This window comes from Thamnophis elegans, chromosome 1 (assembly GCF_009769535.1).
Source record: "Thamnophis elegans isolate rThaEle1 chromosome 1, rThaEle1.pri, whole genome shotgun sequence".
Classification (NCBI taxonomy): Eukaryota; Metazoa; Chordata; class Lepidosauria; order Squamata; family Colubridae; genus Thamnophis; species Thamnophis elegans.
Window position 1 is genome coordinate 852,823 of NC_045541.1, and position 23,510 is coordinate 876,332.

The 23,510-nt window shown below is 41.0% G+C and overlaps 1 protein-coding gene across 5 annotated transcripts in view; it reads left to right on the forward strand.

The window, feature by feature from the left end:
• The window catches only part of FN1 (fibronectin 1), a 100,321-nt gene that overhangs the window by 75,073 nt on the left and 1,738 nt on the right, over positions 1-23,510 (forward strand). For 4 of the 5 annotated variants that reach the window (XM_032238951.1, XM_032238960.1, XM_032238967.1 and 1 more), the window contains exons 31-43: positions 1,438-1,551; positions 3,797-3,984; positions 4,688-4,775; positions 6,543-6,719; positions 8,143-8,232; positions 8,414-8,593; positions 9,363-9,452; positions 13,202-13,647; positions 15,155-15,293; positions 16,939-17,103; positions 19,777-19,902; positions 21,929-22,035; positions 23,248-23,340. In XM_032238951.1, the coding sequence (XP_032094842.1) occupies positions 1,438-1,551; positions 3,797-3,984; positions 4,688-4,775; positions 6,543-6,719; positions 8,143-8,232; positions 8,414-8,593; positions 9,363-9,452; positions 13,202-13,647; positions 15,155-15,293; positions 16,939-17,103; positions 19,777-19,902; positions 21,929-22,035; positions 23,248-23,340 (2,003 nt within the window). The remainder of the gene's footprint in view (positions 1-1,437; positions 1,552-3,796; positions 3,985-4,687; positions 4,776-6,542; positions 6,720-8,142; positions 8,233-8,413; positions 8,594-9,362; positions 9,453-13,201; positions 13,648-15,154; positions 15,294-16,938; positions 17,104-19,776; positions 19,903-21,928; positions 22,036-23,247; positions 23,341-23,510) is intronic. The other variant, XM_032238975.1, reaches the window with a different exon arrangement.

Consider the following 23,510-nt stretch of genomic DNA (forward strand, 5'->3'; position numbering starts at 1 on the left):
AGTTGGACTCAATGAAATTTAGTGGCAATAGATATGGTTAAATAAACAATTGAAAATGATAATGTATACATATGTATTGGTATAACAAGTAGCAATTGGATATGAATATTGAATGGTACCTATGAAAGGAAGATGAGAAATGGTTTGGTTACATATAAAGATTAATAAAAAAAGAATTAAATTATGATAATGGATATAGTCAAATAAAGGAGAGATAATGATAATAATGTATATATAGGTATGGGTACAATATGGGGAAATTGGATGTAAATTGTAAATAGTGATTTGGAAAGGAAGATTAGAAACATTTGTTATTAAATGTTATTGATGTTTAGCTAGAATAGGCCATAAAGAATAGGGTTATTGGGATACTAGAAATAGCAAATGAGATGCCAGTACGTGGTTATGTCTTGAGTTTTGGTATGTTTTATGATGAAGGACATTTAAACAATTATAGTCAAACGAGAATGGGTGTAGGATGATGGTAATATGTACAAGTATATTTGATTTAAAATACTAGAATTAATATGAATCATGGGTGACTGTGAAAGAAATGCACGAAAATTTTTGTAACCAACTGATACACTTTCTACAGTATGTAAAGAAAGGGGATTTTTTGTGTCTGTTTTGAAAACTAAAAAACTTTTAATAAAAAAAGCAATTGATGTTAGGCATGGGAACCCATTCTTTAAAGGGGGAAAAAAGGAAATATCAACTTGTAAAGTGTTGCCATGACTATTATCAGATTGGCATTGGAGGGAGCATTCCATGCATACCTTGGGCCAGAGTGGGATCTCATATTTCTACAACCTTGTTGGTGAATGTGATTTATGACCCAGACATAGGGAAGGGGACACATGGGTAAAGTTCAAACGCAATTAAGCGGAAGAACATGCCAAAATGTTGATCCTAATGAATGAATGGATTTCTTTTGAACTTTGCCTCAAGGCTCGTAAATTAATTAGGTCATCTTCTGGGAACTTCACATCTTACTATATTTGAAACTTGTAATACCAGCAGCTGCTATCATCTATCTAAGGGTCATAAGGACTGAAGTCATACATTATAAAACTTCCCTACATTGGGCAGATTTTGAGATATTCTAAAACAGGAATAGTTGTTGCAATGCTTGCTAAAAGAATGCTTGCCCAAAATGTAAGTCTTATTAATCATGTAATTTACATGTGATTAAAACTTCTGATGACGATCTATTTTTAAAAACACTGAAACAATGGATACCATGGACTATTTCTAGAGAAAAGTATTTCTACATTTACATTGTCAAAATATTTGTGACTCTGAAATCTGTTTAAATTGTTTGTTTTGCTCTGAAATAGTTTCTATCCTATCCTAGGATTATTCAGAACAAGTTGTTTTTCTTCCTGAAGGGCAACTGAATACTCAGACCATATATAAATATATTTTTATTTATTGCAGAACAAACAGAAGTCACAATTGATGAACTACAGCCTACAGCTGAGTATGTGGTTAGCGTCTATGCCCAAGGGCCAAATGGAGAAAGCCAGCCTTTGGTTGAGAAAGTTGTTACAAGTATGTAAATTCAAATTTCCCACATTTCATAGTAGGAGAACAATAGCTACAAATACCTAAATCTCTTGGGATATGTTTACTATCAAAATTTTGAGAAAATGGCAAAAATTATACTATTCTCATAGTTATGTTATGAAAAAGCTGTTTTACTACATTTTTACACACAAACTGCTTACACTAAGATTTAAACTACATTTATAAGTGTTAGAAATCATTAATTGGTTAATAATTTGGAAAAGATAATCTGACTGAAGAAGATCTGTTCTTTACTATTTATTTACAATGCAACATTTTTTATTTTTTTTTTATTTGTAAAATTTAATATAGCTACCCACTCCAGTGGACTCTGGGCATCTTACAAAACAAAATACTATTTTGGGTATACATATATAGGTCATATGTCTAACTTTTTTATTCCTCTCAGGAACTTGTGAGTAGGAAATAAGTAATAAAAGAGGCCTTTGCATTAGAAAATATGAAGAAATTTAAATCCAGGATTTAAAATAGTTTTTTTAACCAAAATTTCCCTTTGTTTTACACAAAATCAAATAAAATAACCTGTCTAGTATTGCTACTCATACTGAAGCTGTCATCCCACAAATAGATAGATATATGAGCAGTAGCAATGGGTTGCCGTCTTATTCTCACTTAACTGGAAGTAAGGCCACTGAACAAAAGGAAACTTCTGTTCAAGGCAATCGTAAGATCACCCTGTAATTAATCAGCTGTGATTAGCTGTTACAAGAGCCAGGCAGAAAAAACAAACGAATTCTATTTCTTGATCTCCAAGAGCAAGAAGGCTTTGCATGCTTATAACAAGAGCGCTCTGTGCTGCCCCACATCTGCTTTGCCTCCTCCTCTGCTTAACCTTTCACCATTAATTTGCCTAACAGACGTTGACCCTCCTAAAGGACTGGCATTCACTGCAGTGGATGTCGATTCCATCAAAATTGCGTGGGAAAGCCCACAGGGGCAAGTCACCGGATACAGGGTGACCTATTCGACCCCTGAGGATGGAATCCAGGAACTATTCCCTGCTCCAGAGGGCGAAGACGAGACTGCGGAGCTGCATGGCCTCAGGCCGGGTTCTGAGTACACTGTTTACATTGTTGCCTTGCACAATGACTTGGAAAGCCTGCCTTTGATTGGGACCCAGACCACAGGTACACATGAAATAAAGTCACCTGGTGACCATGATACCTGTTCCTTCTTGTGAAGGAATCCAGTTGCAGCTAATTACCTATGAAGTGCTTGGGTTGTGCGTTGCTGAGGTATGGGATCAGAGCAACATCAATGGGTAAGGATTAATAGAACCAAAACATTCTGTGCAGTATTGGAGACACGGAATCACTCATAAAATTCCACATCCATGCGCAAACAAAAGAATAATGTTATTATTTTTTGAATCCAAAGATAGATGCTGTTCCTTCTCTCAGTTGCACAGCTTCCCTCTTTCTGCAGCTGCTGTAATAACTCAGATATTATATATCTATATGTAATATATGTGTGTATATATATTTCAGCTATAGTATAGATTTGAGGGGCCATAGGTGGCGCAACAAGGGTTAGATCTGGATTGGTGACATTTGTATGAACATTTTGTTTTAATTTTTTAAGTAGGAGTTTCCTCTGGCTCAAATCCTGATCACAATAATTGAGACGGGATTCTTTATATTCCCTTTTTAAAAACCAGATGTTATAAAGCAGAACTGTGCAATTGTTTTGAAATAGTGGACGTATTTGGAATTTTGAAAACATTTTTGCCGTGCTCTCCCAAAATGCCTATCACTGTGAATTTTATCTAATCATAACATTGATGATACGGTGACTGTGGCCAGTTTCAAAAGAAAATGGGTGGGCTGCTTTGCATCTTCACCTTTAGTCTTCTGCCTCTACAATGCCGATTTATCTTGTCATTTTTGGAACCTGTGTACCTCCTTGTCCAGATTGAGTTATGGTATAATGGCTCACTTGTTATTTTGCATTCTGGGACAATGCTTTTTGATCTCAAAAGAGATAAGTGTATCTTTGAAATTTACTGCCCCATATTCAACAGGAAAGATGGTTTAGGCTAGTTTTCTAGCTTTCATTTACAATGTATGAAAACTTTAAAAAAAAACTGTTGTAACTGTAACATAAAAGGAAAAAAAAAACCTGAATTGATAGTAGTTAAAAGATTTAGATGGCTTTTTTTATTATTGAGTTTTTCCCATGTCATCTCAATTTGTCATTCTGAATTTAACAGCAATCCCACCTCCTACGAATCTGAAATTTATTCAGGTTGCTCCAACAAGTCTCACACTAACCTGGACTGCACCAAACGTGAAGCTTACTGGATATCGAGTGAGAATAAATCCCAAGGAAAAGACTGGCCCAATGAAAGAAATTAACCTTGCTCCAGATAGCACATCTGCTGTTATCTCTGGACTAATGGTGATACTTCTTTTTATTACTGTTGGTTTGATGTGCTTGTTTTGCAGCAATTTAAAATATAGTGAGAGAAAAATATAACTTATATTTAGCATTTATAAAATCAATTGGACTTGAAGGTAATGTTTAGAAGACATAAATTAAACACAAACATTTTTCACCTTTGCTTCACTTCATAATTAGGGTTAATCTTTTAAGGAAAAGATTATGCATCTTTTAAGGGAGGTATAGAGACTTTCACATATGTAGCAAGTTGTATAGGATAATTACCCAAGCCTTAGGCTTTTTTTTTTCTTTGTAGAGCATCTAAGATACCGAAGGAGAAATATGGATAGGTACCAGTATGGTGAAATAGGATTTCCTTTTCCTATTCTCGATTTCAGGCCTCTCCCTTGATTTTAAAATCTTTGAAGCAACATTGAAAGACCAAGAGAGGGCAGTGGGAGAGAAGGTGTTGTCTCCCCTCCTAATCTATTAATAGAAACCATATCCATGTTAGGCTTGGGTATGAATTTTTGGGTGATGAAGCAGAAGAAGAGAACCATTTGGTTGAAAAAAAAAATCCTCATCCCACTTTAGACATGAATACAGCAGATACACAGTCATGTTAGGTATTAGTCATTTTGTTATTTACTAAAATGGCATGTGTAACAGATTCTTTGAAGGATGCACATTTCCTAACTTCCTATGATTTTTTAATGTCTAGGTGGCAACTAAATATGAAGTTAATATCTATGCTCTGAAGGACTCTTTGACCAGCAGACCTACCCAAGGTGTAGTTAATACTCTGGAAAGTAAGTGGTCCCACATAATTAAAATTGCCATAAATCACTGAGCTGAAAGGCAAAACACTGTGTGGCTCTTTAGGCCAGGAGTACAAAGAAAGAAGCAGAATCAAGATACGTAGTCATTTTTCATCTTTGACATTACAAAATTGTATGCCATTCAGTAAAGTTAAAATTCAAGACAGATAAAGGAAGTGCCACTTCACACAGCGCATAACTACATTAGCATAAGATGTGATGTGATCAGCATTGAAGATGTTAAAAGGGGACGCTGTGTTTATCAGTGGCTAAGGAGGTGGGCTGTGCACTCCCTTGGGATTCAAAGACACAGAAATAGAGTCACGCAGGGATCTTGGTGTGCTACAACTATTGTTCTCATATTCTTCTATAGGCTTCTATGTAGTAATTCTGCTATGCACTATGAGACAGTGGACAAGGAGCTAGACTTTTGCTGAACCAATAAGGCTAAAAAATGCTCTTAATGTTTCTAAATGGCCATCCTGGTTTCCTCTTTCCTCCTTGGTCAGTTTCAGTCACTGTGAATAGGAGATGGTGGGAGAGCCAGCTCACAACTCCTGTGATGTGGGGTGGGTTCTCTCTTCTCCTGTTTAACATCTGCATGAAGCTACTGGCTCAGATGATCTGATCATTTGGGGGGAGGTATAATCAATATGCAGATGATACCTAGCTATAGATCTCTACCCCAGACACATTGAGTGATGCTGTGCATATCCTACTCTACCTGGGGGCCGTAGGGGCCTGGATGAGGTGCAGGGGGCTCTGACTCAACCCAAGCGAGACAGACCGGCTTTGATTATTTAGTTCTCTTGGGAACAAGGTTCTTCTGTCTTTGGAATTGGATGAAGTAGCACTGCCTGAGACAGGCTTTGCACGCAATCTGGGGGTCCTCTCAGACTTGTGCTTCTGCTTGAAAAGCAAATGGCAGCTTTAATAGGGCCTTCACGCATCTTCAGATTGTGTGTCAGTTGTGCCCCATTCCTGATCTGGGTGACTTTGTTCAGTCACTCATTCCATTGTTACCTCTCGTTTGGATTGTTGTGATGAGCTCTGCATGGGGCTGCCATTGAAAAGCATTTAAGGTTGATACAAAATTCGGCTGCACAATTAGTTAATAGTGCCTGTTACACAATACATGTAACAGTACTACTTTGGGAGCTATTCCGTTGTGTTTCCAGATGCTGATTGTCACCTTTAAAGCTCTACATGGCTTGGGATCCATTTCTCAATGGATCGTCTTCTCCCAATCATTTCTAGTCATCCAATTTGGTCTAATAGATTGGGGATGATGTTAGTTGGGGGAGACCAGGGGGAGACCAGGGCCTTCTTGCCCATAGTCCCTGCCCTTTGGAACTTTCTCCGTTCACTGCCCAGGGTGGCCCCAACCCTATTGGCCTTTTGTAAGCTTTCAAGACCTGCTTATGTGCCTGGGGTCCAGAAAATGTTAGGGACTCCATTACTAATTTTGTATGTAATATGATAATTTTTAGTTGCCCTTACACATAATTTGTAACTGATTTAATGTTTTTATGGATTTAATTATTATGATGCTGTTTGTCACCCAGAATTGATTATATTGAACATAGAACATAGATTCTATCTATTGAGTATTGGATCTATTGAGATTGGCAATTATATAAAATCAATCAATCTCTGGGCTGTGGACTGCAATTTATTTTAATGTGTTTTTTTCTGTGAAACTTCTGAGCTCATTGTGACCTTTATATTAATGATGAACATTCCACCTTTTTGGTGCAGATGTTAGTGCTCCCCGTAGGGCTCGTGTCACAGATGTCACAGAGCGAACCATCACAATTACCTGGCGCACCAAGACAGAGGCCATCACCGGTTTCCAGATAGAGGCCGTTCCTGCAGGTGGTCAGAATCCAATTCAAAGAACAATTAGTCCTGATGTGAGAACCTACACCGTCACTGGTACGTGAGCTTCATTTCTGTACCCTGAAACGTTCTATGATAATAACTTAGCAGGAAGGAAGAGAAATGTATTGCCAAAGAATATCATGCAGAATAAAACAAACCAAACTCTGACAACTTTCTAGCACTTAAACGTTAACTAGGGCAGTGTTTTTCAACCACTGTGCCGCGGCACACTAGTGTGCCGTGACATAGTGTAAGGTGTGCCGTGGGAAAAACACCCGCCTATATTGAATATAGGCACAGAGTTAAATTTTTTTAACATTTTCTAATGGTGGTGTGCCTCGTGATTTTTTTCATGAAAAAAGTGTGCCTTTGCACAAAAAGGTTGAAAAACACTGAACTAGGGTATTTTGTCCATTTTTATTACCAAATTTAGAACATTATAAGCTGCTGGGCAGCTCCAAGGAGAATTCAGAAACCACGAATTTTGCTATAGCGGAAGGACCATGTTTCGTATGCTTTCAGCATTTTTAATTCATTCCCTGGGATCATTTCTTCAGATCTCCCTGCCCTTCTGAGTTGTAAATATTAAGAATCGCATTTCCTATGGGCATTGAATAAATCATTTCCCCCATCACATCACCATGCAGTAGGTAGGATAAAAGGAACCATTGGTGGAATCTTCTTTTCTGCGCAAAGATGCAAAACAGTTTGGCTCCCCTTTGGGGTCTCTTGTCTTTTGTGATTGTGGAAATTCAGGTTTTAGAACTTCCGTGCCTGTTCATTTCTTTCTTGCCATCATACCTTCTGCCCTGGGCCCCAGGTGATCATTATGATCTAGCTTAATTTCTGATTCCTTCAGTTTCCACAGGGCCCTCAGTTATTGTTTCTTCATTGTTTGCAGAATGATTTCAGAATTCTGCAGGGATTTGAAGACTATTACACAGTCAATCTATAACACAATCAAAAGAAAGCAACAGTTTTTCTACTCCAGGGCTTGTGAACTGAATTTCTTTAATTCCTTGCTGTCTATTTTTAATGAATGTTAGCATAGAGCAGGGGGTCAAACTTCACAATGGCATCACGTGATGTATCGGGACTCAATAGCAATAGCAATAGCAGTAGACTTATATACCGCTTCATAGGCCTTTCAGGCCTCTCTAAGCGGTTTACAGAGAGTCAGCATATTGCCCCCAACAATCCGGGTCCTCATTTTACCCACCTCGGAAGGATGGAAGGCTGAGTCAACCCTGAGCCGGTGAGATTTGAACCGCTGACCTGCTGATCTAGCAGTAGCCTGCAGTGCTGCATTTAACCACTGCGCCACCTTGGCTCCTAAACGAGATGGGGGTAGGGCCAGCGAGTGGTGCATGTGGCCCACGGGCCGCAAGTTTCACACCCCTGGCATATAGGCTTCCTCCAATCAGAGCATTACAAAAACACCATTGGTTTATTTTTAACTCTTTATTTTGATTTACAGGCTTGCAACCTGGTACTGACTACAAGATTTTTATCTATGCACTGAATGAGAATGCTCGCAGCTCCCCAGCAGAGCTTGATGCTTCCACTGGTAATGATGCTGAGTAAAAATTCCTATGAGCTTTCTTCTTTTACCTTTGTTCTTTACAATTCTTTGTGACTGGTTTCTGTCTCCAATCACCTTCTGAGAATGGAAAAAAAAACATGACAGTGATTGAAAATAGATGGAAATTGCAATAACTAATATTCATTGAAATGGTTTTGCTCCTTAGCCATTGATGCACCTTCCAATCTGCGCTTCCTCACAACTACAAGCAACTCCTTGTTGATCAGCTGGCAGCCACCACGGGCTAAGATCACCGGCTACATGATCAAATATGAGCAAGTTGGCGGCCCAACCCGGGAGCTAATTCCTCGTCCTCGTCCTGGTATTACTGAGGCCACTATCACAGGTATGAACTTTTCATAATGAAGCTCATTGACTCTGCCCTGGAACATCATATCGAGGAAAGGTAATTTGGCAGCATTTAGAATCTGCAGCCGTAGGAAAACACAATGAGCCTTTGAAATTGCTATTAACTGCTGGAGTACAAGGAATAGCAATGGCTCCTTGGGTTTACAGGCAAGATTTTCTCAGCTGCACTTTAAAATTGTGAGGATTGAACTTGGAATCATTTTGCTTCTAAATATTGTGAAGAAACTTTTTAAAAGTCAAACTGGGACTGGTGTATTGTGTCGTAACAATACATTAGGAGGGTATGAAGTAAAGCATTGATTTTCAAAACTAGGACATGTTCTCTACCTAATGACTTGATGATTTTTGAAGGCAAGTGTAGATTTTGATCCCATCCTAACATGTTTTCCATTTATAACTAATCTTTCTTGTCTTAAATCTGAAATAGAATACTCCACATAGGTACTTATTGCATGATAAGCTACAATATATCCTGGGGATTGAAGGCAGATAAGAATTGGTTTTTTTTTTAATGATTGGTAATGATAACACTTACAATGCTATAAGATTGTATACAACCAACAAAAATAGTTTTAAAAAAATATATATTACACAAAAGTAATAAAAGATAAAGCAATAGAGCCACAGAAACAGATAAAATCCTCATAAACTTATACTTTATTAAAAACTGAGCAGGCTTTTTGCATTTCTGAACATCCTAAATCCTGAATTGGCTGCAATGTCCTTTTAAATTTTTCTTCCATCAGATCTGGAGCCAGGGACAGAATATATCATTTATATAATTGCTGTCAAGAATAATCAGAAGAGTGAACCATTGATTGGAAGGAAAAAAACAGGTAACATTAGCTTAGATTTCATTCCTGTGTCTTCAAATAAATCCTATGCAATTCAGTGAGAAATATTTCTTGAACAAACATATGTGGAATTGCATGGTCAAATCAATCTCAAAAGAAAAGCCAAAATGTCAGTTGGTCTTACCTGAATTGCATGTCTCAAAGGTGGCATGGGAGGAGTCACAACTGGGTGTTAACACAGCCTTTTTGCCCAAAGACTGAGGTAAATCTTGAGGCCACACTTCCGCTCCTCCTCCTGACTTTCCCAGATTAACTGATGGTCCGCTGCAGAGAAACCTGGGAAGGGACAGAGAACACACACACACACACATCCTTCCTGCCCGATCCCTAACTGACCATAACTGAACTAGCTCAGGCCCCTAGCGTGGGGCGCCCTAACGATGGGCAGTGACTACTCCCACACCACCTTCGAGACATGCAGTTCAGGTAAGACCAACTGACAGTCTCCGAAGTGAGGCTTGGGAGGAGTCACAACTGGGACATACCAAAGTTAGAGGGAATCACTGGGCCTGAGCCTCCTGGGAGTCCAGGACTCCATGAAGAACCCTCCTCGCGGAGGCGTATGCATCCAGCCAGTAGTGCCTGATGAAGGGCAAGGGAGAGGACCAGGCGGCAGCTCTGCAGATCTCCTCGACTGGAGCCTGTGTGGCCCAGGCTGCTGAGGTGGCAGCACTTCTGGTGGAGTGTCTGGTGATGCCCTCTGGAACCTGGAGTCCTTGTGCTTCGTAGGCCTTGGAGATGGCCAATCTGATCCATCTGCTGATGGTGGCCGGAGAGTGGCTCCCCGGGTGGAGTTGCCATTCTCCATTGACGACTGTCTCCCTGCTGAGCCAGTCCGCCTGCTGGTTCTCTACTCCGGAGATGTGCTCTGCTCTGATCGATCGGATGTTCCTTTCCACCCTGTTCCCCAGCCGTAGGGCCTTGTTGCACAGAACCTTGGAATGCGTGCCCCCCTGCTTGTTTACCTGGGCCTTGGCTCCCATGTTGTCCATCAGGACCAGAATGTGTTGGTCAGACACTGTTGCCTTGAAGTGTTTGCAGAGCCAGATGGATGGCTCTGAGCTCCAGCCAGTTGATGTTGTTGTGCAGGTCCATTGGGGTCCAGCAGCCCTGGGCTATTTGGGATTCCAGATGCGCTCCCCAGCCGAATAGGTACCATTGCGGTCATTGCTCCCTGGGTTGGGGAAGGAATCTGGTTTAACGCAATGGGACTTAAGCACCTCTAAGAACAAGTCTGGGGTAGGGATCTCCTCCTTCTCCACCTGGGGCCTGTGGAAGGGCCCTTCTTGTTCCCCCCACTCGTGCCAGGGGTGGCAGCAGCTGGGCTTGGCTCTGGATTGTTGTCCAGGTCTGCCGTGGCCTTGGCCTTACGTAATAAGGAGCTAAACAAGGAGGGAGGGAAAAGATTGGTGATATTGGGCGCCTCAGGGACTTGGGCCTCCTCGTCCTCTGAAAACCCAATGTCCTTCAGTTCCCCCTCCTCTAGATCCGAGCCCTCGCTGACAGTGGAGGGAGAGGATGACCTGGTCTCTCTGGGGGCAGATGACCTGGAATGGTCCCGAAGACCCCTGGGCTTACCCCGGGAAGTCTTTCTTCTGGAACCCTGGGACTGGTGCTTCATCCCTGTGGCTATCCTCTGTGCTTTGGTTCTGGCTAGAACCTCATGGAAGCTCTCTGGGAGGGAGGGATGAAGATCTGGGGGTTGCAAAAAATCCCCTGAACCTGGTGATTGTGGGGCCAGCCGGCGCCTGAAAGGGCTAGGAGCCCTGGGCCTGAAGGAATCTCCCCATGCCCCCGAGGGATGGGTAGGTGATAAGGGGGGTGATAGGGAACTGCGCCCTCTGTTAGAGCCCCTTGGGGATCCCAGGGGGGGATCAGGCTGGGCCACGATACAAGATGGCGGCCACCGAGCCTACGGTCCGAGTTCTCCGCTCTGATCCTCGGGAAACACTGGGAGAATGTCGTCTGCTGGGTCTCTGCCTTCTGCGATACCTCGATGCCTGGATCTCCTCGGAGCTCGCGGCTAGGTAAGGGCTCTCCCCCCCCGAGAACATCCGGCTTCTCGGGGCTTGTACTAGCGAAGCGGCAAGGCTCTAGGGTAGCAGCAGGCGAAGCACGGATGAGGAGAGGTGATCCAAACAGAGGAATTAGTCTGCTGAAAAGATCTTTGAAGTGAAGGAAGAGTCAGGAAAAACACTCCTTCTGGGCCGAAGACTGAGGTTAATTTGGGAAAGTCAGGAGCAGGAGCAGAGGTGTGGCCTCAAGATTTACCTCAGTCTCTGGGCAAAATGCCCAGTTGTGACTCCTCCCACGCCTCACTTTGGAGACTGTACTTGTTTTTGAATTTCTGGTAATGAGGCAGTTAATTGTATAATCCTCTTACCATTTCATTTGCCACTGTCATTTATATATTTGAAGATAAGTGAGTATACTTTTGTAACTTACATAAACATTGTTTACAACCTCTCATTGCTTAGATGTTGATTTATGCAAAATATAATAGAATTCTAGTTCATTATCGTTTCATGGATTTAGTTAATCTTCCTTTCTTCTGAATTTTCTGTGAAAATGATTGAAGTGCTGTCTAGACTGAATTTGGCAGAAGGTATGATAGATATATTCCAGATAAATCGATTTAGTTCACTTTAAATGTCCATTTGAAGTTTGATAAGATTCTCTAACACCCTATGCAAGATGAAGGACTTTTGATTGCTAAAATCTCAAAAATATATTATTGCAACCCTGATTGGCTGCAAAACCAGCCTTTCTTACTATGATATCAAAAACCTGAGAATGATTTTTATTTTTTTATTTATTAAAAAAAAATCTATTGTACTATACTAATTTATTCAGAATGAAAATTCTCTGTTCAAGAGTATTTAATTCCAGATAAATAGAGAATGTTATATTATAGCATTGAATTAGATTTCAACTACAGTTTAAATCTTCCTTATTTCCATTGACTCGGTAAATTAAAAAAGGGGATAATTTGGTTTGAATTATTGATTCCTGTGGATTAAAAATCTCTCACGCTCTCCCCCTATTTCTTTATTTTTAGTACTTTCATTAGGTCTAAATCAGCTACTTTATATTTTATGAAAAATAATGATTTATAACAAATAAATTAATCATGTTTCATGAAACTATTCATTGGTGAAAGAAAACGGCTGTTTTACATATGGTCTCATAACCAAAGGGCAGGAAGTAGATCCATAAAACTCTTGGGAATAATTTGCTGGCTCTCCAATTGAAACTGTAGATTCAATATTGAAGCATTTATAGGAATCCAAGGGTTGACATTTTAGGAGAACTGGTTTTGTAAATATGTAAATATGTGTAATGCAATATATAATTCTCCCTTAAGAAATTTATTTTGGGAAAACTATGTAGCAGTAACGGTGATTAAGGTGTTAAATTCATTTTCTTATAAATATAGCAGTAATTCAGTAGTTTGGCAAATGGGGCTTTTGCTTTTTATGCATCTTTCAAAATTCTTTGGTTGTCATTCTAATTTGGCTTTACTTCCAAATTCCAATGCTTTCTTTTGGTTCAAGCGCTATGAGAGTAATTTAACGAGGCTTTGAAGAATAATATTGCTTTTTTGAGACTATTGCTAAAATTTAATTGCTTGAATTAAGATACCGTGGGGCAGATTTCCTCCATCTCAAATGGGACGCTTGTTGGAGCTTTCGGCACCTGGCTTTCACGGCTTCTAACCTTTCTTTGGCTAGATGAGCTTCCCCGGCTGGTAACTCCGCCGCATTCTGGTAAAAAGATGACAGAGATCTTGGATGTGCCTTCTGTTCTGGAAAATGTACCTTACCTCACAAACAACCCCTATGACAGTGGAAACGGTATCCCAATTCCAGGTTCTTCTGGTCAGCAACCCATCCTGAGCAACCCAGGTCAGCAAGTCATTGTGGAAGAATTTGCGTCTCGAACCCCCCCAACTCCAGCAACTCCCGATAGAGAAGAACAGCCAGTCGTGTTGATCCGTCATCCCTTTCAGGTTCCTGTTGACAAACCTTCTTATCATCACACCCTGCTATCCAAGGATAATTACACAAGGCCCCAGGAAGCACTTTCTCAGACAACTATCTCGTGGACACCTTACACAGATAGCTCTGAATACATTATTTCTTGCCAACCGGTCAGTGCTGAAGAAGAACCTATTGAGGTAACTTAGATTAATTGTCAGTGATGAAACAATGTGCCCATATTGCTTTTAGTTAAATAATAGCTTCTGTATGAGATCTACCAGGTAAGCTGAACCAGCTGTGTTGCTTTGTGTCCACTAAGGGCAACAATGGAATTTGTGTTTGTTGACATTGAAGAATGAGGATTTAAGAAGAAAAGCAGTAGTGCTGCCTCTTGTTTGAGGATGGATGGGTTTTTTAAGGAGAGAGTTCTAAATCTGAGAAACCACAATCCAGTAGGATGGGTTGAAGTTTCTTCAGGAGACCAGAAATGGCTGAATTGGAAGACATTCAATAGCTCTACGGGGTCAGACTTTTAAAAAGTCTGGAATAGGGATTTTCATAGAACAATTTCAGATGGAAACTACCCACAGCAGAGTTTGGAAGGGAGATGAAGAGGAAAGCCAGATAAATCTGGTAATATATATATATATATATATATATATATATATATATATATATATATATATATATATATATATATATATATATATATATATATATATATATATATATATATCAGTATTTTAGAGGTAGAAGGGAAAGAGCTAGAAACTGTCAAATGTGAGCATCAAAGCACGTGAGTTGATTGCTGCATTTGCACAATATAGATAAGAGAATTATTATTCTCTTCCTGCTGAGACAGTGAAATTTACAATTTGCTGACCACTTTTGCAGAAGCTTTAGGGGTCACCTGGAGGGTTTGACTTTGCATTTGTGATTCCTGTTGAATATCTGTCCTCTAAATAATAGCACTTGTTTTGTCATCATGCTGCCTAATAATAACTGGATTAAAAGATAAAAATGTAACACGAAGAAGGATCTATGATGAAAACAAAGCAATACAATGAAAAAAAAGTGAGCCAGTTAATTGAACATATGTGGAAAATAATTGCTAACATTAGAGAGAGTAGGCTTTAAACAGAAAATAACCGATATTAGCAAAGTTTTCTTAAGATTGATCTCTGATGACTACATAAACAGGGCTATATAATTTTCTTAGCAAAAAATGCCAAGTAGCTTCCTCTAAAGTTTGTTCAATTTCTCAGTTTAATCTGGACCTATGGATCGCCTGATAGTCCCCTGTCTATGTATTAGCTATGGCTGCCCTTCTGAGTTCATCCAAAATCTGCTGAGGGCGGCCACCTCAGAAGAGCCTGTATCTGGATAAGCACTTTCAGGTGCAGACAATAAGCTGCCATTCAAATCACGTTTACATTGGAAAAAATCATACTGGAATTAACAAGAGGTGTGAATAAAGAAGGCTAATGTTAGATTCCAGGGTAGGTTTCTGTTGACTAAAAAGGCACACAGGTTTATTGCTCTCACTGAAGATAATATGAACATTAGTTAAAGGTTATAATGTAAATTCTTCCTCCTGTTAAATGGCTCACTACCGGAAAATGTATAAGAACCAGTTTCCTATATTGCTAGAAAGCAAAAAAGTTTTAAAAACTATGTTTTAAACAACCTTTTCTCAAACCACAGATCAAAGTTCCTGGCGGGTATTCTAGTGCTACTCTTATGGGTCTTACTAGGGGGGCAACCTACAACATCATAGTAGAAGCAGTTGAAAATCGGAGAAGACACAGACTTCTTGAAGAGATGGTTACAGTGGGCAATGATGGTGAGTGGAAATGAGAAGATTCTACTATTATGCTTATCTAATTTTATTTCACAATGGTATTTTTTTACAGCTTACTAGTTGATAGAGAGACGCTGTGACGTAGTGATTTAAAAGACGCCAGAGAAGGTCTGCTCTGGCGGTTCAAGTCCTACCATCATGTGATGAAGTGAACTCGTCACTTGCCCCAGCTCCTGCCAATCTAGCAGTTTGAAACATATAAATGCAAGTAGATTAAAAGGTGCCACTTTGTTGGGAAGGTAACAATGCTTCACTGGCCTAGAAACGGACATGTGCACCGCCCCCTAAAGTCAGCTATGATTAGCGGAATAAAACCCGCAGAGATCCTTTTTTCACCTTTTACTAGCCGATGATTGCGCTGGCTTCATGTTATCTCCATAGTCCTTTAGGGAGAGCACACATGGGCCCTCTCTTTCTTGGTCTTATACACACACGCAGTCTTGTTTACTTCCCCACGAAGGGAATCTAGTCGGAGAGGGAAAAAGTGGGAATGCTTCTTGTCTTAGTCCAGGATCCTAACTACCATAGTTCTTCAGTTCTCTAGTAGGCTAGTTATATAATAACCTGTTCAGAATACTTTATTTTTCCCTGATTACCATCCCAATATTTGTGATTGCTGTTTCATTTGCAGATGGGAATGCCCACACACAACTGAAATTTTTTTCTCTGTTAAAAAAAGCTCATTAAGAAAAACCATGCATTTAAAGCGAAAAGTCTTAATGATAAGAAGACACACACACACACACAGACACACACACACACACACACCCCACACACGTCTGAAATGATATGCCATTGAACACTACAACCTCTTCATAGCTGGTCTGAGTATCTACAAAAGGCAGAAATCCACAGCTACATTCTTCTTGTAAGACTAAAGGCTTTCCCTGGCTAAGAGCAGCTTCTCAAGATGTCTCCTGGGAGTCTTAATCTAGAAGACTTGGAACATTTTGCATATGCTTTCTGCTGCTGACACTGGGTGTTTTTCTTCCTGTAGCCTTGGCATGTGAGACTTAAATTCTGCTTCTTTCCAGGGATTCTCTTCAAGGAGTTGCAAGGGTCATATAAACTTTCCATATGAGACACAGAGTTGAACACGTAAGAGTTATTAGCATTAGGGAACAACTGCATAGAGTGGGAAGATTTAGTTAAGAAAGGCTGTCCCCATTGGGGAGCCTTGGATGCAAGCAAGAACAATGAACATTCAGTTTAGGGCGGGTCTCAACATTTTCCCAGGTCCCTCTGTAGAAGAAGGCTTTTTTTCTGAGAAGTTCTCTCTTTTCCTCTGCACTGAGATGGGGCTGTGCAAAGATAGGGAAGATGAACTACTGGTAGCTGGCTTGCTAGGCTATTTGAAGGGAGCAGCTAGTCCTTTGGCCAGTTCGGTTCCCCTTTCTGGGTTACAGTCTGAACCTAATCCTTGAAAGTGTGTTTCAGTTGTTTAAATATGCTGTCTCCTACAATGGGAAGTACTGATTTATCTTGTAAACAATAAGGGGAACTGAGTGAAAATTCCATGTATGCATGTAATTATGATGAGGCATCTGTTATAAGGAGTGTAGAGAGGATTCATCATTACCTGCAGAATGTATGGATGTAACAAAATGTTATTTACTTTGCTTTCCAGTTTCTGAAAGATTAAGCCCACCCACTGATGATGTATGTTATGATACCTTCACTGGTTCTTTCTATTCCATTGGGGATGAATGGGAAAGGCTGTCGGACACTGGATTCAAATTGTGGTGCCAATGTTTAGGTCTTGGTAGTGGACATTTCAGATGTGATTCTTCAAGTGAGTACCTTCTTGTACATCTTTTTTATTAATAGTTAGGACATACGGAACTCTTAAATATTAATTTAAATGTGCTTTCTACACTAGAATAATGTCCATATTTTGCCGTTCATAAGTTCTCCTTTTTTGTAGTCTACTTATCTAACTTGAAATTACTTTGTTAAAAATTTGTGTTCCCATATTTTGTCTTAAAAGTGACTCTTTATTACTGGCAATTGACAAGAGCTATTTTGAAAGCATGGTTCTTGGTTGGCATGTACCAGTTAATCAAAAATATGGTAAATTCAGGAATAATCATTAATTCAGGAACAGAGAATGTACAAACATGGTGCAACTTGGATACTGAGAATCAGGATTATGTCTTTCTAAAGGTATAGAGCTTGGGTTAGGGAGAATGACTCAAGGTTTTTCTGGAGTAGCTTGTGCGAGGGTTCAGGAATGGGTATTACCATGTCCAATCGGCCTAGAGACTGAGTTAGAATTGAAGCTCTGCTGTCTCTGCCTGGCTCCAGTTTCAACTTAGTCTCGGCCCTAGAGAGACCATTTTGTCTTGGTTCCTGATTTCTTGGAGATCAACGCATTATCCTCCAGGGCTGACCTGTGTGTTTTCCAACAGAGTAGTTCTCAGACTTGATCCCTCTTTCCTACCAAAAGTTAATTTCCCCTTTCATAGGGCTCAAGAGGTGGTATTCCCTGATTTTTGCTCGGCTCCCTTCAGGGAGAGAGAGCGTTCATGGCATCTCCTGGATGTTAGGAGGTCTCTGCACATGTATTTGAAGCGCACCTCACCTATCAGGAGAACAGAAGCAATCTTCGTCTCCTTCCAGCCATCTACATTAGGGGCAACAGTTTCTCCCTCTACGATTGGTAGGTGGATAAGGACAGTCATAGCCAGGGCTTATGAAGCTCAGAATCTCCAAGTGCCAGCTGGCATAACAGCGCATTCCCCAAGGAGTGCGGCCACCTTGGTCGACTCAAGTCTCAATTGAGGACATCTGTAGGGTGGCTACATGGGCATCCCCATTGCCCTTCATAAAGCATTATCGGCTGGACACTTATGCGTCAGCTGAGGCTTCCTTTGGCAGAAGGGTGTTGCAATGGGTGTTAGACACCTCGGCAGCTCAGGATCCGTAGATTCCCATCCTTGGACACCAGCTTTGGTATGTCCCATTCCTGAACCTTCCCACAAGCTACTCCGGAGAAGTACAGTTGGTCTTACCTGAACTGTCTTTCTTCGAGTGTTGTGGGAGGGTTCAGGCCCACCCTAAAATGCAAGTAAAATGCGGATTTTAGTACTTGTTGACCTGAGCCAGGCAGTAGAGGTCCTTGTTAGCCTAGGTCAGCCAGTGGACTGGGAGGGGTAGGAGGAGTTTCTTCTACCCTTACCTTCCAGGTATCTCAATGGAGCTACTGGAAACTGGATCCAGGCAGAGAGAGCAGAGTGGCATGGCTTCAGTTCTAACTCAGTCTCTGGGCAGATTGGACGTGATAATACCCATTCCTGAGCCTCCCACAAGACTGTGAGAAAGACAGTTCAAGTAAGACCAACTGTTCTTCTAGTCCTTCTCTAGGTGAATTTTGAGCCAGTCGTTTTCCTGTCACTCAACCTACCCATTCAAGTTTGTCACATGCAATTCCATCAACATTATAATTTTATCAGAATTCTCAGACTATGTTGCTGCTCTTGAGAATACTATGGTCCTAGCCAGAAAATTACCTCTCCCTAATTATGACTTAGTTTCAATGTAGGATCCTCCTCCAATGTAATCCATCACTATATCCAGACACAGAATCTAATCTGTAAGCATTTGCAGCCATTATTAGAATCCACCTGAAACCTTAATTGATTGATTCATTCATACTATGGATTATAGCTTATATTCCCCTATACTTTGAACCCTGTGGAGTCAAAAAGCTTGCTAAAACAATAAAAATAATCTTGGATTATGTATTACATATGATGCATTTTATGTTCCAATAATAAATAAGGTATTGAGATGAAATTTTAGGAATAAATTTTGGCTGACCCTAGGATGTGGATATGTAAATTGCTACACATTTGAGTAGAGGTCATAGTGGGAATCTTACCCACATTGAGTCACTGAGCTCATTGGAAGGAGCTGTTCTGGGGCTCAAACAGGGATTTTCCAGGCATTCTTGCTCTAAGGTCAAGGCAATGTAGTTGTTGTGTTGAAGGACTTTGGAAGAAACTGAACATTGAACCAGGGTCCTTCAACACAACTACTACGTTGCCTTGACCTTAGAGCAAGAATTCACACTTGCAAATAGGAAATGTGTAGGAAATGTTGTCTGAAATGTTGATCATAAATCGCAATAGACATATAGTGCTTTACAACACTAAGTGGTTTACAGAGTCAGCATATTGTGCCCAACAATCTGGGTCCCCATTTTACCAACCTCGTAAAAACGGACGGCTGAGTCAACCTTGCGCTGGTGGGGCTTTCTTAAGATCTCCAACTGTGATTAAGTTGCCATTTCATTTCAGTGGCCCTGGAGCAGAGCTCTTGCTCTCTCAACTAAGATGTTGCTCTATGTCGTTTCCTCTCACCAATACATCAGTTTCAGGGCACAAGCAGCACAAAAGTCACCTTGTATTAAAAGCTATGCAGTTGCAAACCATTCCGCTTCCAACTATTATTTTCTTTCGTTCAGAGTGGTGTCACGACAATGGGATGAACTATAAGATCGGTGAGAAGTGGGATAGGCATGGAGAGAATGGCCAGGTGATGAGCTGCACTTGCCTTGGAAATGGAAAAGGAGAATTCAAGTGTGACCCTCGTATGTATTTTTCATGAACAGCGTCTCTAACTTACGTTGTACAGATAAGCCCTGAATTCCGAGTGTTCCCTTGGCGAACGTTCTACGTTATACAATAGGCGCTCCCAAGTCTTTACGAACAAGCCCCGAAATTACAAACGTTGCAGCACCAAGGCAGTTGTTCACCCTTAAAAATGACACAGAAGCTCTGCAACATTCGCCCTGCCTCTTCCACCCCCACCTCACCCCGACCGGGTCTTCACAGACCCTTCGCCCGTGGAGACTTCTTTTGCTAAGGCTCTGTCCCAAGTTTTTTTGCTTGCTTCGTTGCTTCAGGGTTTCAGTGCATTCGCAGAGGACAGGGGCCTAAACGTAGCATGAGATCACGCAAGATCTCATGCTACTGATCTCGCGGGATCTTGCACTTTAGGCCTCTTATCCCCTGTGAATTGAGGCCTGCACATTTGCAAACAGAGGAAAGGCCTTTCCCCCGTTTGCCCTTTTCTTGCCGAAGGCTGCCTACAGATTGCGTCCCTGTAGGCTTTGGCTCCCAATGGAGGGTGGGAGGAGTGGGTGTGCCTTTCCAAAACTCTCTTCCTACCGCAAAGGTTTTTTCCAAAGGGCTGCTGAAGCCGACAGCGACTCAATCCTCAAGCATTTTGGCGGTGAGAAAGGGGGCCCGGAAAGGCCCTCTGCACCCCTTTTCCTGTCGCCAAAGGCTTCACCAAGCACTTCAGTGGGGAGAAGGGAGGACTGGAAGGGCATGTGTGGCCCTCTGCACCTCGTTTTGTGTCGCCTAAGGCTTCATCAAATGCTTTGCCGACAAGAAAGGAGGGAGCAAAACAAAAAATAAAAAAGCTTTCTTTGAAAAAAAGAAAGAAAGGGGGGGGGCAGGCAAAAAAACAGGCTGGAGAGACAGATCTTCATAAGGAAAGTGACCCGGCATGGCAGGTTATGGGGAGAGCCATTCTGGGGACCGCAGGGGAGGGGGAATAAGGTATCTCAATAAGGAGGCCTGTTCTATCACTAAGCCCCCCATGGCCTTCCCCACCCTGAGATGCCTCTTGTGCCCTTGACGAGCCTTGCATTCAATTGGCGAACGTGTGGGCAAAAGGAAGAATTGATCACATTCAAATTACGCAATTCACACCTACGAATCCTCGGGTTATGAATGGAATGGGCAGGCTCCATCTCATTCGAAACTCAAGGACTACCTATATTGAATGGAAATATATAGATTATTTTGCAGAATTCAAATAGTTAATTTATAAAACAATCCCTACTGTAATAGAAGAACAGCCAGTCAGCAGATCATGCTCTGATACTCTGCTATAAAACTATAAAACTGTCCCTATAAAACTATCCTCCCAGCCATTATGGGACTACAGTTCCTTCACCTTTGAAATGCAGCAGGAATACAACATTTTTATGGAATGCAGATTCCTAATTTTTTAATGCGATGCTAAAGACTGCCGCTTGGCCTGTAAAATTGTGGACTAGGGCCCTTTCTGAAAGGCAGATCTAATCAGGATTGGAGGAATTTTGAGATCCACGTATGGCTCTGGAGTACCAGACTGGACACTATTGACAAACTTGAAGAGTTTGAGAATTAGATTTTCTTTTCCCTGTAACTTTTTAAGACAAAGGGAACTTCTTTTTCACTGTAAAGGGCAGTACCAGTACCAATGGGTTCAAGCTACAAGGGAAGAGATCAGGATAGATACCAAAAAGAACAGTGTCAACTATCCACCAAGAGAACAGGCTTCCACCAAATATCTTTGCTAGATATTTTGACTGAGCAGGAGAGGGATTCAGTGATTTCTGTAATTATTTTCAACTCTATGAAATGTTTTCTTCATAGATAATTATGGGGAAAAAAGAATCTGCAAAAATGTGCTCATACTAGAAAGCCATAGAATTAATTATTTAAGAATAATTTGGCAGTGTTTTAGGATGAAACTAATATTGGAGATAATGATAATGCATGCATAAGTTAACAAAGCGTGGTAGTCCTCCAATTTTTGAAAGACTTGTTAATTGATTGCAGATGAAGCGACTTGTTATGATGATGGGAAGATGTATCATGTAGGAGAGCAGTGGCAGAAAGAATATCTTGGGGCCATCTGCTCATGTACCTGCTACGGGGGACAACAGGTAGGCAATTCCATTCTATGTCAAGCTTTTTGTTTATTTAACCAGACAATTTTTATCATCTCTTTGTGCTCTTGCTTAAAGCACTTAAAACAACTGCTCTGAATCAAGTTAAAAGATAATGTCAATTTTAAAATTTAGATATATTTGACTGTGTGTTTGTGTGCTTGTGAATAGTAGAAACGAGCCAATTAAATTGATCTGGTACATAAAAATATTCATATTCACAGAGTTGACTGTATCTTCAAAACAGACCTATGAGAAATAGTAAATCATATAAAATTATCAAACATGATAATGAAAAATTAAAAAGTATGTTATTTTATATGATATGTGTTCTGACCCCCCTCGTCCCACATCCACACACACTCCGAGCCAAAGATAAGTTACGGCATTTAATTAACAGACAGACAGACAGGCCCTTGGCAGCAAACCGGCACAGACAAACTTGGGCAGCAATCCAGCACAGATAAGCCGTGGCAGCAATCCAGCCTGCCAAGCTCACAATGATGTTCTCCGTCATTAGTTCCTGCGTTGACTTCTGCAAGAGGGGCGTGTGCACAAGCAGTCTTTTTATAGTCTGGAGAGGAGCCTAATGACCACCAGCTGAGTGCAATTACCCCCGGTACTTGCGCAACTGTTCCTGACGCCTATTAGCTCTTCGGTGCCGGGCATCCAGGAACAACTCACTGCTGGCTTCTGGATCACTCTCCCTTGTCTCCTCCCCACTGGTCCTCCTGGTGGCCAACTAGTCTCTCTGCACCCTGCTCGGAGTCGGAACCCTGTCCAGGGTCCTCCAGAGCTGACTCACAGGGCCCCTCGCTGTCGGAGTCTGGTGGCAGCTCCAACGGCTCCTGCTGGGCCACAAGACATACATATATACATAAAACCATTATTTCCATAAATTGTTATTTGCAGCAACGTTTAATGAGAACGGCCCATAAGACATATTTGAGTGGGCAGCTATAAAAACTTTAAATTAAATGTGCTTATCTTGGAGTTGTTGAAATTATATTATTTCCATAATCCATTGTATAGCCACCTCCTTTAAATCTGGGCATGAAAGCAGGTATTCTTTCTGTTCCAAAAATGCTTTTGGAATCTTTACCAAGATTCTCAGCCCAAGAAGGAGATGAAGTCCAACAACATTTGAAAATACCCTCAAGAACATTCAGGTTTGGATTTTTAAAAAATAATAATTTTCTTTTCTTACAGGGCTGGCGTTGTGACAATTGCCGCAGACCTGGTGCATCTGAAGGTTCTCCTAGTCAAACCTATTTACAGAGAGAGCAGCAAAGCCCAAACACGGTAAGTGAACATTGGCCTTCTGTGGGCTCATTTGTGGCTCTAAAGTTTTAATCAATACTAAGAATAAAGTATTTTTTCCTACTAATTGGATTTTGTGATTCTGCAGGCCCTATCTTTGCATGTTTTGTCCTTGGATGATGGGTGAATAACCTATTGTCTATTTTTTTCCC